Consider the following 14,644-nt stretch of genomic DNA (forward strand, 5'->3'; position numbering starts at 1 on the left):
CTCTACTAGCGAGCACCATATAAACCGACATTCCCACTAAATAGAAGCACAAGAGAAGCATTCTTAAGGGGTACAAACTGTAAAGGAGAGAGGAGGCGTGAACAACATTACTGTGCCAGGGATGTAAATACACTGAAGCAGGGGGCGTGGCATACATCAGAGCGAAGGCGAGACACCCTGCGGCATTGACTTGTCTGTCATGACTCATGTTTCATTACCACGCAGATCTCTGTGAACAAGTTGTCATCTCCACTGTCCAGCAGAGGGCGCTGCTGCTCCATCCTACTGCATGCTTTGGGTGCTACTGACATGGGTGCACACGCAGGTCCCCTCATTGTTATGCAGATGCGAAGCGGCTTAACTCTAATTCAACATGTGCACACGTACAGAGGGACAAAAAATGCACGCACATGTGGACAGCCCGACGCCATCTGTGTCCCTCCGTACGCGTGCACATGTTGAATTGATAACAAAAAGCTCTCGCATGGCGAGAGCAGCGATGCGCGCTGCTAACGTCAGGCGAGAGGACTGCATGCTTTGGGTGTTAGACATGGGCGCACACGCAGGTCCCTGCATTCTTATGCAGATGTGGCTTAGCTCTGATTCAACAGGTGCACGTGTATGGAGCGACAAAAAATGCACGCGCATGTGGACAGCCCAACACCATCTTAGTCCCATGTTGAATTGATTACAAAAAGCCCTTGCATGGCGAGTGCAGCGCTTTGCGCTGCTAACGCCATGAGATACCTAAAAAGAGTGCAAATGTCATATTTTCTTACTTGGCCATTATATTTTGCCCTTATTGATGAGTTTGTGTGTGTTTGAAATGTGTTCTGGGATGCCTCACACAAGTGGGATTACTCATTGTGTGGGCTTATGAAGCTACCTATGATGAACAAATGACTTTTACAGTTAAGTTGCATGTTCTTAACTAGTTGTCGAAGGGTTTTCATGCTTTAAACCATTCATGTTGTTACTTTGGTTAATACACTCCTACTTTAAGTTGCTTTCACTGTCCCTGCAGTATACTGATATGGTTTCCACCCAGTCATCTTAAAACCGCCATCGCGTATCACACCTTTGCTCATTCCTCAATGGTATATTGTGATCATTTCAACTGAGCAGTAGGAGCGGAGGATTTAATGATAGTCTGGCCTGTCACTTGTCCTGCTATCTGTTTCTGAGCATTAACAAAGTAGCATACCAAATGTTTGACACTAAAGGAAGCACACTGTTTTGTTTAATAACCACAGAAACCGAAAGCGAGAATGAATTTCGCCCTCTGGATGAAAGGATAGACGAATTTCACCCCAAAGCAACACGGACACTCTTCATTGGCAACTTGGAGAAAACGACAACTTATCATGACCTACGCCTACTCTTTCAACGATTTGGAGAGATTGTGGTATGTAGCCCATCTGCTTTTTTCTAGATTTACCTTACTGCACCCTGGATGCTTACCTATTTAGGACCAGTGGCTGGAAGTATTAGATACTGCAAATCGACTGCAGATAGTTTGTCATTCCTACACTACTTCCATACAAACTGTTTGGGGGTGCCTATATGAGAGACAGGGCTAGAGAATGTCTTATTAATGCGGAAAAGAAACTCCAAAAAGGGGGCAGGCGATTTTCTTTGCTTGTAATAAGTGCCTTGATCCCGTCTGAGAAATACAAATGAGTTTAAAACACACCTGACAGAATTACTTCCGAATTACTCTTAATTTTCTCAGTTTGAAACTGACGGAAAAACATGAATGGAAATGAGTTTTATAGACAGTGCAGCTTTCTAAAGCGGATCCTGATTTTATAAGGCGTTATAATGACCGCTATAGTCTAAGTATGCGCGCAGTGACATCCTTTCAGGTTTTTTTCCTCCAGATCTGAATGGGCTTCTTGAACACGTTTATAATCTCCATTTCTTTTGTGAATATTTTGTTTCCGTTTCCCTCACATATTTTCATTCCTGAACATTGCTTTTCTCAGATTTTTTTTCCGTTTCCCTCACATTTTTTCTTTCCTGAACATTGCTTTTCTCACAGATTTCTCACATTAAGCAGATTTTCTATTTTTGAAACCTGTTTTCTAGGTGTTGACACCATTTGCTGAAGCGTAACTAATCCCAATTACAGCAAGTGTATCCCTGCATTTAGTGCCATTTTCTTCGAGCATAGTTAACCCTAGAGGAAGCTTTCTTTGCTAAGGAAATAGCTCTAAATACAATAGAAGAGGAACCGCAGCCCCCCCCTAGAAAAAATACGTTTCAACATTAGAAAATATGCTTAATAGAACATCAACAGCAACCGTCCGAGCTCCCTCTTCCTGTGCTCTTGGGTAGATGTTTTTGCTTGAAAATTACTCCAAATTATGGAAACTGGCATAATCATGTAATGTTTAATCATTTTGTCGAAATACTATGACCTGACATGACACTTCCCAGATCCTCATAGGCATGTGCATCCAAGCAATTGAGTAGCTGATAAGTGAACACTCAAAACTGCGGAGCACCAGTATCACAGGTGGAAGCCACAAGGCAAGATAATGGCAAGAGACATTTGAGCAGTCCAGTCTCATGAGATGAATACCACAACGAAGTCAAGAATTAGTAGGACCAACATCTGGAAGATCTCATGCCACCAAAGCACCATGTAGCTTGGGAACAGTGCCTCCAGAATTCATGCAGACAGTTATTTTTTTTTACTTGTCTTTGAGAGTTCTTATCCCTGTCTGGTACCATAAAAAAGTTCAAATTTCCAAGTACGGTGGAAACAATCCCACCACTTGATTGCTCCTCAGCCCTTTGCTGTGATATAGTATTGCATTTCTAGTTTCAGGCTTTGAGCACAACTGATGTTTTCAATAGGAACCATCTAAAATGTTACACATACTTTATTTCAGGGACTCTGGATGCAAAAGAATCCAAGAAGACTGGTGGGTGAAGAATTTCCTGGGGCTATGCCGCCATGCACCAGATGCCTACGTTGCGATGGGTACCACTCATCTTGAATTCCTCCCCTTTTCAATCTCCAGAGGTGTCAGACTTGCTGTAGAAACTCTTGCAGCAGTTCTGTGCCACAGTAGGTGGCACCATTGTCCTGATTTTGTCCTGACCTGGGCATAAGCTCTACCTACACAAACTCCACCCACATTTTTTTGACTGCATTTACTTTTTCTGAGCCCCTAAATGCTGATTTAAAAAAAAAAAAATTTTTTTAGAAGTCAATACTGAAATCTACGAGATTGAAACGGCCATGCATGTCGAAAATAGACGTGTCTGATCTGCAAGACCGTTGTCTGGTTTTGGTGGCCAAGCATGGTTTCAAATGCAGCGATACGTGCTACCTGATTCACCATAAGGTGAGCAGGAAGCAAGAGGCAAGAGACCAAACTTTACATGACTAAAATAAATGAGGTTCGTACTGGTTCCTTCAGTTAAGTAATCGGAAAAGTTGAAGAACTTGTTAACGAAAAAGCCAACATTTTTAATAAATGCTCTTCATCTTCAGAAGCTCCTCTTTGTGAGTGAGATTGTGTAGTTGCTGTTAATGGAATCAAACTTGGTCTTTATCATCCTGTTCAAAGCCCATTCTGATTCTAAAGCAGACGATTCTCAAGTTTCCCAGGCTGTTCTCAACTCTGTGGCAAGTAATGGTCTTTAAGGAGACCATTATGCAAATTCTCCGTTTTGTTCTTGTTCTCTATGGAAACTCCTCTCTGTCCCAAGGAATAGTCCTTACCTCCCATGGCACCGACTGAACGTCACAGGAGTATTACCCACTGCACTGTAATGTGGTTACACTTGTCTGCCAAAGTTTATTCCTCGCTTCCTTTGCTTGAAATTAACACACTATACCTCCTGTCTAGGGTTATCCAGACCCTTCATCAATGGCATCAAAGGGCCGCTTACTGTCTTGTAGTCAATTACTGCCTACTTATGGACACACTGCAAGAGATTGTCAAATCCTAGAACCTTTTAATCCCCCACTAATACTAAATAGAAGGGGGACCCCAGCAGAAAAAAGGCAGGTAAGCGGGGGAAATACAAAATACGAGAGGGAAAAAGTATACCTACCAATCCAATTCAGACAAGGCCTAACCTAGAGGTCCTTTAATAGATTTAGAGACCCCCCGAGCCTTAATGAATCACATCAAAGCATGATAACAAATATATAGAAATTTTATTACATAGAAGAAACTTTTTTTCAATACATAATTATCAGGCCACAAAGATTTTTTATATAAAAACCAAGTAGATCGTCAGTGCAGTCCCACATACATGCAACAACTCTCATACCATCATACATACCAAGATACCATACAGTTCATACCACACACAGGCAACACATCCGCAAGTACATAACAGCCATGAGCTGATCAGATTGTAATAGGTGGAAAACAGTCATCGGGGAGGTGTGAAGATCAGTAAGGTTATCCCCAGATGAAACTGACGCCGACGCGCGTTTCGGTGTGGGGCCCCAGACGGGGCTACACCTTCATCAGGGTACAGTTTCGCAGTGGGACAAAATATCGAAATTTAAAATGGAGGCACACCACGTTTCAAATGGATATACTAGCCTGAGGGGGCCAGGTCATTGTCAGATCCCAAAAGTGGATGCTTCAAATTCACCTTAAGGGTGGTCAAAATTGTTCACAGAGGATCCTATCCAGTAAGAACGGGCGTGAGGAGTAGGATAGGCCGATACGTCTGGAGGCGCCTTTCAGAGGTCAGAGGTGTTCAAGGGAGCCTTTCAATTTTCGGGGATAAGCAGAGGATATTCGCAATATGATTATTTCAATAGGCAGAGATCCGCTGGAGGGTCCCGCAGCACCTTTCTGGATAGGATCCTCTGTGAACTATTTTGACCACCCTTGAGCTGAATTTGAAGCATCCACTTTTGGGATCTGACAATGGCCCTACCCCCTGAGGCCAGTATATCTATTTGAATCGTGGCGTGCCTCCATTTTAAATCTATATTTTGTCACACTGCGAAACTGTACATCTCCGCCCTGATGAAGATGCAGCCCCGCCTGGGGCCCCACACCGAAACGCGGGTCGGCGTCTGTTTTTTATGGGGATAACCTTACAGATCTTCTTCCCATCTCCCCGATGACTGTTTTCCACCTATTACAATCTGATCAGCTCTTTGCTGTTATGTACTTGCGGATTTGTTGCCTGTGTGTGGTATGAACTGTATGGTATCTTGGTATATATGATGGTATGAGAGTTGTTGCATGTATGTGGGACTGCACTGATGATCTACCTGGTTTTTATATAAAAAATATTTGTGGCCTGATAATTATGTATTGAACTAAAGTTTCTTCTATGTAATTAAATTTCTATATATTTGTTATCATGCTTTGATGTGATTCATTAAGGCTAGGGGGGTCTCTAAATCTATTAAAGGACCTCTAGGTTAGGCCTTGTCTGAATCTGATTGGCAGGTATACTTTTTCCCTCTCGTATTTTGCTTTTTAATCCCCCAGCCAGTTGCTTACCTGCTGCAAAAAATGAAGTCTCCTACTTGCAAAGCATGCACGATCAGCACTATCACCCTCCTTACAGCCTTTAACCATTCATTTACATTCGGTGAAGACCACTCAATCCACGTTTTACAGATCAAATGCCTACCGACCAGCATTAGATAAATTATCAGTTTTCCAGTATGAATCCTTTTCTTCGTTCACATGCTGTGCATCTGTTCCGCCATTTAGTAGTTTGGTCCAGAATCGTGTCGTCATTTATTTTTTTATTTTTCCTGTGGGTGTCGTCCATCATCATTTTTCCCTGTGTGACATTGGGTGTGCACTCCCAGAAGTTTGTGTGTGGTCACCATCTTCAGATTGTTTTTTCTGCCATTGAGTCTGGAAGCACAACAGAGGTTCTCCGAAGATCTTCATTCATCAAAAACACGTACGTTTGAGAGACTGAAGATCACCTGGAAGAACAACACTTGAAGGTCAGAGAAAGGGAACACATTGCGCCCAAGACGGAGCCCCTGATTGTGAGCACCTCTTAGTCTGACAATACAGAGGCATGCAGAACACCCCATTTACATTTTGTTCCAACTGCTGTTGAAAGTTCGCACAGAGACCCGAAGCCAAACTGGCAGGGAGTCAGAATGAGGAGGATCTCATCGACATCTCGCGGATGATTGCCGCGAGGAGAATGGCAAGACGCAGAGAAGGCCAAGCAGTAGAAGGTTACAATAGCGCAGAAAGGCACAGAGCCTGGATCCTCAAATGCCACCTAGGCATCGACACACTTGACGACCTAATGCCTGCACGAAGAGTCGCACAGGTCCTTCCAAAAGGACCCCGAAGGCGAGGGTGGGGTAGATAGTACCAGGGGTACCAAGGGCATGTAGCCAGATAAAGTTTCTGAGGGCTGAAGCATGTATTATGCCACTCTCAGAGACTCCTACCCTGACCCACATCCAAAGAACCGCCTACCTTGAAGAGGAAGGCTCCTTATGCCGAAACCGAACAATCGCGTACAGAAAAACGCCGGCTCAAAGCAGAGATTACAGCTCTCCTGCAACAGAAGGAGTTTAACTCCATGAAAGGATTCTGCATCCCTCTGAAACTCCTGAGTCGAGGGAGATGGTGACGACTAACGAGACATCAAGGTGCTCTCGACACATGAACCACACGAAGAGGAGCAGTAAGAATGTTTTGACTATGAAGAGGACAAATCCACCAAAATTGAATGACTGGGACAGTTCAACGCGTGGCAGGCTCTTGATGCCAAATTCTTCGAAGGGCTGATGACAAATATCCCTCGGTCGTCGTTCCCTACAATCTGTCCATGTATAATAGACTCCTCAAGAGAGCGGCATACACATATTGGGTCCAGCTTGAGAAAGAGCAGGAGGAATTGTGCTTCATTTTTGAAACCCTAGTGCCATCTCGAAAGGTGGACCTCTATTTACCAAGCTTTCCAGGACCCTGGAACAAGGTAAGGAAGCATTCAGGGAAACAGTCCCAGCAAGGACTGTTACTCCTCGAGTGGTGAAAGAATACTAATGCTCCACGCAAGTCCCCAGTGTATTAAGGGTAATGTGCCTGCAGACTCCATTATAGTGGTGAAAGCCAGAAAGAGAAACAACGTGCGCACATCAACCAGGCCATCTCCAGAAAAAAGAGCAAAATAATGGATCTGATGGGAAGGAAGATGGAAAGGGAAGTGGCTATACAATGGAGAATTGCTAATTGAAATGCACGCCTCAGCCACTCTCGCCACCAACAATAGGAGGAGATGGAAGGCCTCATGAAACACCTTTTGAAGGAGTTTTTAAAACTAGGGCCAAGGAGGGCAAGAACATCGCCAACTCCTGCTTCAAGTCAGCATTGAAAGCAGCTGACAGATGTGTATAAGTACCACCCACAGGAGGCACGCATGGCTGAGAGTCTCTGGATTCTTTGTGCAGGCATCCGCGATCAATATGCCTTTCATAGTGGAAACCCTCAGGAACTGCTGAAGTGGAGCTACAGCAGATTAAGAAGGACAAGACCCCAAAACCATGGGGAATTTGTGGTTTAGGAGATCAGTCAGGAGAGGTGGAATTCCCAACAGGAGTGCAGCAGGCCATGAAGAATTCTCTCCACTCAAAACTAAGAGAAAGGGTGGGAGGCTAGGAGCCGATAAAGGGCCCAGTACCTAGGCTCTAAAAACAATTGTAATATTTACCAAGCAGGCACTGTTTGTTCTATCCAGATGTGAAGGGGGAGGACGAATCTCAAAAACGAAGCAACAAAAGGGGATCCTACAGATTATTTCTTGTTGCCTCCACAATACCCGTAGTGATGTCATGCTTCATCATTGGACATTGCTCCTCGTCGGGCCGGTGATGCATTGCCCTAGGCCCCACAAAGGGTCGCTTTAGCGGAGATCTTTTGTCATTTCTGCCGTATGATACAGGGTATAAGAGCGAGGGTGTTTTGAAATTGTGGGGTGGTAATATGTACGGTGGTGAGAAAGGAGTGGAGTACAACTGTCTACGAGATGTCAAGTGGATATTTTAATGGGATGGTTCACCTGGTATGATTTTAAAGACCAAAAACATGGTTGGAACTACTGTAGATGTTTAATGTGCCCAAGTGTAGGAGAGTGCCTCCTTTTGCATGGTTGCCCCCCACTTCTTGCCTGATGTTTGATGCTCCTTGACCAAGTGTGCCTGGGTTCCCGGTAATCGGGTACTCTGGCCTGTGCTCTTCCCCAAAATGGTACCTTTGCTGCAACATTCGCACCCCTCTGCCTGCATAGAAGTCCCAAGTAAAAGGTACCAGGGGTACCAAGGGCCTTGTAGCCAGAGAAAGTGTCTGAGGGCTGAAACATATATTATGCCACCCTCAGAGACTCCTCCCCTGACCCACATACATTGCCAGTGCAGTCAGTGTGCGAGGGCGAGACCCTAAAACTACAAGTCAGCATCCATGCCCACCAAAACATTTCCTGTGGCATAGGTCAGTCACCCCCATAGCAGGCCTCACAGCCCCAAGTCAGGGTGCACTATACCACAGGGAGGGGGGCACAGTGGAATGAGCCCTGGGCCCCTACAGTACCTGTGCCATTCACAGGCATTGTATGTGCAGTATAACCATTTTAAACCACAGGCTGGGAGTTTGGCACCACAAACTCCACAGCTCCATGATGGCTTTACTGAATACTGAGGTTTTGCAGCGTGAATCTTTCTGGATTCACTATGCTGGGCATTATTCCGCGGTCTTGTGGTTGGGTCCGGATTCGTAGTCTTTTCTTTGTTTTTTTTTTTTTTCTTAGCCCAGGTGGGCGTCGGCGTCACACCCCCTTGGGTGTATTTCCGGTGACGTCGGCATGCTTCCTGCGGAAGCTCCCACTCTTGGGCGCCATCTTCAGATTCTTTTTTTCCGCGGTCGGGTCTGGATCGTTCCCGTTTGGGCTCCAGACATTTTTGGAGAAAGAAGAAAGAAAATACAGAAAAGACGAGGAGAAGTCATCTGAAGACTCCAGGGGACCTCATCAACGAGTAACCAGCAAGGATAAGGCGTTTTCCATCGAGATCTTCGACGACCGTCGACGAACACGCGACCAGAGAGGCCCTGGGCGCTCGAGGATGGACAACACGCCGTTCAAGTTCTGCCGTAACTGCCACCACAAGTACGCGCAGAAGGACCAGCACCCGGTATGCAACCTTTGCCTACCGGTGGACCACGAAAGCGGAGACTGCAACGCCTGTTCCGCCTTCACCCCGAAGACCCTTCGTGTGAGAGAGAGGCAGAGGGTAGCACACGCCGCCCTGCAGGGGAAGGCCCCGACTCCGTCACTCTACGAGCTGGGGATGTCCTCCGAGGAAGAAGACAACGCTGCCGCCGAAGACGACAGCTACACGGTCGTAGAGACTGATTACACGAAGACTTCTGACAAGGTAGGAGACTCTTCGGCCCCCAAGAACCCGAGAGACTCTGAGTCTAGAAAGATCGAGGGCAAGACCCCGAAAGCGCCAACGCCAAAAAAGGCGGCGTCCGCGACTACTCCCAGGCCCAGCGGATCCTCCGAGAAGGAGTCCCCGGCGCCGAGAGCTGCTGATCAGCACAAAACGTCGAAAATCGTCCCCGAAAAGGATCGATCGACGCCGAGGGAGAAAGACCCAAAACTCACGACGACGACCAGAGAACCGAAATCCGGTTCGACGTCAAACTTCGACTCCGAGAGGCACGGCGACGAGCCTTCCGCCGAAGAGAGCGGCCGACCCATCCGACGCGGAACACGCGGCCGAGATGGAAAAGAAGAGAAGGCGCCTCGAGGCAGAAATGGAGAACATCATGCAGCGGAAGAAAGATTTCGACGCAAAGATGAAAGCCTTCACGATCCCTCACAAGACCAAGCCACCGGTGATGGAGCCGGTCGAGGAGGAAGAGGAGATCGCCGAAGTCACCGAGGAACAAGACCAGGACGTCGAGGTGATCGACGACCAGGAGGAGTACGAGAACCCCTACGATAGTTACAACTATGGGGAGGAGGAGGAGGGCAGGACAGACACAGAGTCGGCACCCTCGGACCTTCAGGAGGTAGATTACATCGATGTCGACACCGACAGCCCGGAGGAGGTGGTCGACACCTACCCCTCGAGGCCCTCGCCGCCGGACGACATCGGGGCCTGCAACTCGGTGATACAATCTGCCGCAGCAGCTTTCAAGCTCAAGCTCGACGAAGAGAAGCAGAAAGCAGACTTCCTTCTAGAAACATTGCTCCCAACACAAACGAGGAGCCAGTTCCTTCCAATGCTCGAGAGCGTCTTGGCTCAGGGGAAGGAAGCTTTCAGGGAGCCCGCAACATGCAAGGCAGTAACTCCCAGAACTGAGAAGAAGTACAAGCATGCCACAAAGGACCCGGCCTACATTCAGGGCACGGTCTCCGCAGACTCCATTATCACGGCCACAGCGAGGAGGAGGGCTAACGTACCCACTACCTCGGGGCCACCACCGGATAAGGAGAGCAAAAGGATGGATCTGGTGGGCAGAAGGATCGAACGGAATGCCGCGACCCACTGGCGCATGGCTAATTCCAACGCCCTGATAAACAGGCACATGTACCAAATCATGGAGGGACTAGGGCAGTTGGTGAAGGACTTGCCCCAGGATGCCAGGCAGAAAGCCGAAAAGCTGGTTGAAGAGGGAAAGAATGCGGCAAATTCTTGCCTTAAGACGGCCCTGGATGGGGCAGACACCGCCAGCAGGCTCATGATGATGGGCGTCACGGAAAGGAGGCACGCCTGGCTCAGAATATCCGGTTTCAAACCGGAAGTGCAACACAGTATCCTGAACACACCGTTCAACGGCAGCACGCTTTTCGGACCAACAGTGGATGAACAGCTCAGCCAACTGAAGAAGGATAACGAAACAGCAAGATCCATGGGAGCATTGCAGTTCAGAGGGAACAAGAGGGGCACCCCGTCACGGAGGCCCGGCGGGAGAGGTGGAAACCAGCCAGGTACATCACACCAGGCTTTCCAGCAAACGCACCAGGCAGACTCGCAGAGTCAGCAGGGTCATCAGAAGCAGCCCTGGCAGTACCAACAAAGAGGCCAGTCCTTTCGAGGGAGAAATGGACGGGGACAAAATAGAAGAGGGGGCCAGCAGCCCACCTCCAAGTGACTTCAAAAAACTCCGTGTGCCCGCCCGCAAAAAAGACCCCAGGGGGCAGCACGTACGGATGGGTCAAGACAAACTAGACACCTACGACCACAGGACACCAGTGGGAGGAAGACTAAGATTCCACCTCCAGGAGTGGAGAGAAATCACATCAGACAAATGGATCCTCAACATTATCCAATTCGGATACTGCATAGAGTTGGAGGCGAGGCCAACAAGCAGAAAACCAAAAAGAAAGCCACTAGCAAGCAAGCAGCTGCAGTGCCTTCAGGAAGAAGCAAAAGAACTCCTGCAGAAGCAGGCCATAGAACGGGTACCCTTCAAGGAAAGAAACACAGGAGTATACTCAACGTACTTCCTGGTACCAAAAGTAGACGAGACAATGAGACCCATTCTCGATTTACGGTTCGTGAACAAATTCATAAGAACGCAAACATTCAAAATGACCTCCCTGCAAGAAGTGCTCCCACAGTTGCAGACCGGGGACTTCATGGTCACTATAGACCTCAAAGACGCATACCTGCACATCCCAATGAACAGAAAGCACAAGCACATGCTCAGGTTCACCGTCGGAGAAAGCCACTACCAGTTCACGACACTGGCCTTCGGTCTAAAATCGGCACCAAGAGTTTTCACAAAGTGCCTCGCAGCAGTCGCAGCGCACCTAAGAAGGCGGGGAATACACGTATACCCTGACCTGGACGACTGGCTGGTGAAAGCAAACTCATACCAGAAATGCAAGCTGCATGCACACACAGTGACCAGCACGCTCATAAACCTGGGGTTCTCCATCCATTGGAAGAAATCATCAATGGAGCCGGAACAAGTGAAGATCTTCCTGGGAGCACAGATCAACACCTTACAGGGCAAGGTGTTCCCCAGCGAGAAGAGGGCGAGGGCGCTGGTGAAGGAAACTCGCCTCTACCGGAAGGGACAAGCTCGGACAGTGAGGACTGCGAGCAAGATCATGGGGATGATGGCATCATGCATCCACCTGGTACCGAATGTACGACTCCACATGAGACCCATTCAAGAATGGCTACAGGAGCAATGGTCACAAGCTACAGGCAGTTGGGAGGATCTAGTGGTTGTAACGCACGCAGTGCAGAAGGAGATGACATGGTGGACCATGGAGAACATAGCAAAGGGAAAGCCTCTAACGCCCCCAACGCCAACAGTGACCATCACCACAGACGCATCCCTGAAGGGATGGGGCGCTCACATGGAGGAGCTCAAGGTGAGAGGACTGTGGACACCGACGGAGGCCACAAAGCACATCAATTACTTAGAATTGAAGACGATCTTCCTTGCACTGAAAGCCTTCCAAACAAGACTGTACAAGCACAAGGTGTTGATACAAACAGACAACACCACTGCGATGTTCTACATCAACAAGCAGGGGGGCACCCAGTCGGCCCCGCTTTCAACGCTAGCGCAGGAGATATGGAGATGGGCCATCCCTCTCAAGATAGACCTGCTGGCCATACGCCTGCCAGGGAAGGACAACATACAAGCAGATTGGCTCAGCAGGCAGACATCGGCATCCCACGAGTGGGAGCTCAATGCTCAGGAGACAAGGCGCCTATTCGACAGATGGGGAACTCCATCGGTGGACCTGTTTGCCACACGCCAGAATGCAAAATGCCGAAACTTCGCATCCAGGCAGCCCGAGGAAGGGTCACTAGGGAATGCCCTATGGATAGATTGGTCAAGGACATTTGCCTACGCCTTTCCTCCGATACCACTGATGCACAGAGTACTGAGCAAGTGCAGAGCGAGCAACATGACACTGATACTGGTCGCACCACAGTGGGCGAGGCAGACATGGTACTCGCAGATCATGGAGATGACACAGTGTGCACACCACAGATTCAGCAGGCGAAAAGACTTACTCTCCATGCAGAACGGAGAGGTGCTACACCCAGAGCCAGAGAGCATGAGCCTAGTAGCGTGGCTCCTGAGGACATAGAGTTCGCACATTTAAGATTGCCAGAAAGTACACTGAAGGTCCTGCGGGAGGCAAGAAGGCCTAGCACTCGGAAGTGCTATGTGGCAAAATGGAAGAGGTTCACAATATGGTGTAGACAAGAAAGACTTCACAATAAAATGAAGAAGGATTCCACAGTGCTAAAGTACCTGACGCACTTGCTAGAGAAGAACCTTAGCTCATCCTCCTTGAGGGTTCACTTAGCAGCGATAGTCGCCTACACAAGGGGTGAAACTTGCAGGAGTTTCTTCACGTCACAGGTGGTGAAGAGATTCCTAGAAGGGGCGAAAAGGATCGCACCGCCCAAGCGGGTGCCGCCACCGGCATGGAACTTGAACATAGTCCTAACGGAACTCATGAAAGAGCCCTTTGAACCGCTCCACAAGGCGTCCTTAAAGATGCTAACTATGAAAACAGCTTTCCTGGTTGCAATAACGTCCCTACGCAGAGTAAGCGAGCTTCAGGCTCTGACGCTGCAAGAACCCTACATACAAATACACAATGACAGGGTTGTGATGAGGACTGACCCAAACTTCATGCCGAAGGTGGTATCTAAATTTCACATGAACCAGTCTATACAGATACCGAGTTTTTTCCAAAAACCAACAACTGCGGCAGAGCGAGCTCTGCACACCCTGGACGCCAGAAGGGCAGTCATGCACTACATCGAAAGGACGAAGGGACACAGGAAGACAAAACAGTTCTTTGTGTCATTCGCCAACAGTTACATGGGAAAAGCAGTAACCAAAAAGACCATTGCACGATGGATCGCACAGACAATCCAACTCTGCCACAAGCGGGCAGGACAAGAGCTAGCAGAGGGGACACGTGCCCACTCCACTAGGAAAAAGGGCGCTACAATAGCCTTCCTGGCTAACACACCCATACAAGACATATGCCTGGCGGCAACATGGGCTTCGGTGCACACGTTCACGAAGCACTACTGTGTGGACATACAGATGAACAAGGAAGCTCAAGTTGGACAGAAGGTGCTACAGCACATATTCAATACCCAACGCTCATCTTCCACCCAACCGCCACAGAAATGAGAAACCGCTACAAAATCTATGCACAGCATAGTGAATCCAGAAAGATTCACGCTGCAAAACGAATAGTTTTCTTACCTGTCGGTGTAGTTTTGCAGCTTGAAGATCTTTCTGGATTCACTAGCGAACCCACCCACCTCCGCCAGAAAGATGAGGCTGGAGAGAGAAGAGGTGGTTAACAAAAGAAAGGATATTTAAAAAAGTACAAAGCGGTAAAATACCAACTAATTACAACATTGCCATTACTTCGGAAACGAAAGAAACACGGAAAAAAAGAACCCGAAGATGGCGCCCAAGAGTGGGAGCTTCCGCAGGAAGCATGCCGACGTCACCGGAAATACACCCAAGGGGGTGTGACGCAGACGCCCACCTGGGCTAAGAAAAAAAAAAAAAAACAAAGAAAAGACTACGAATCCGGACCCAACCACAAGACCGCGGAATAATGCACAGCATAGTGAATCCAGAAAGATCTTCAAGCTGCA

The 14,644-nt window shown here is 48.0% G+C and overlaps 1 protein-coding gene across 6 annotated transcripts in view; it reads left to right on the forward strand.

Moving 5' to 3' along the window:
• The window catches only part of SPEN (spen family transcriptional repressor), a 451,658-nt gene that overhangs the window by 227,524 nt on the left and 209,490 nt on the right, over nucleotides 1-14,644 (forward strand). For all 6 annotated transcript variants that reach the window (XM_078642529.1, XM_078642530.1, XM_078642531.1 and 3 more), the window contains exon 6: nucleotides 1,254-1,405. In XM_078642529.1, coding sequence (XP_078498655.1) covers nucleotides 1,254-1,405 — 152 coding nt within the window. The remainder of the gene's footprint in view (nucleotides 1-1,253; nucleotides 1,406-14,644) is intronic.

The sequence above is a fragment of the Lissotriton helveticus genome, chromosome 5_1 (genome assembly GCF_964261635.1).
Source record: "Lissotriton helveticus chromosome 5_1, aLisHel1.1, whole genome shotgun sequence".
NCBI lineage: Eukaryota > Metazoa > Chordata > Amphibia > Caudata > Salamandridae > Lissotriton > Lissotriton helveticus.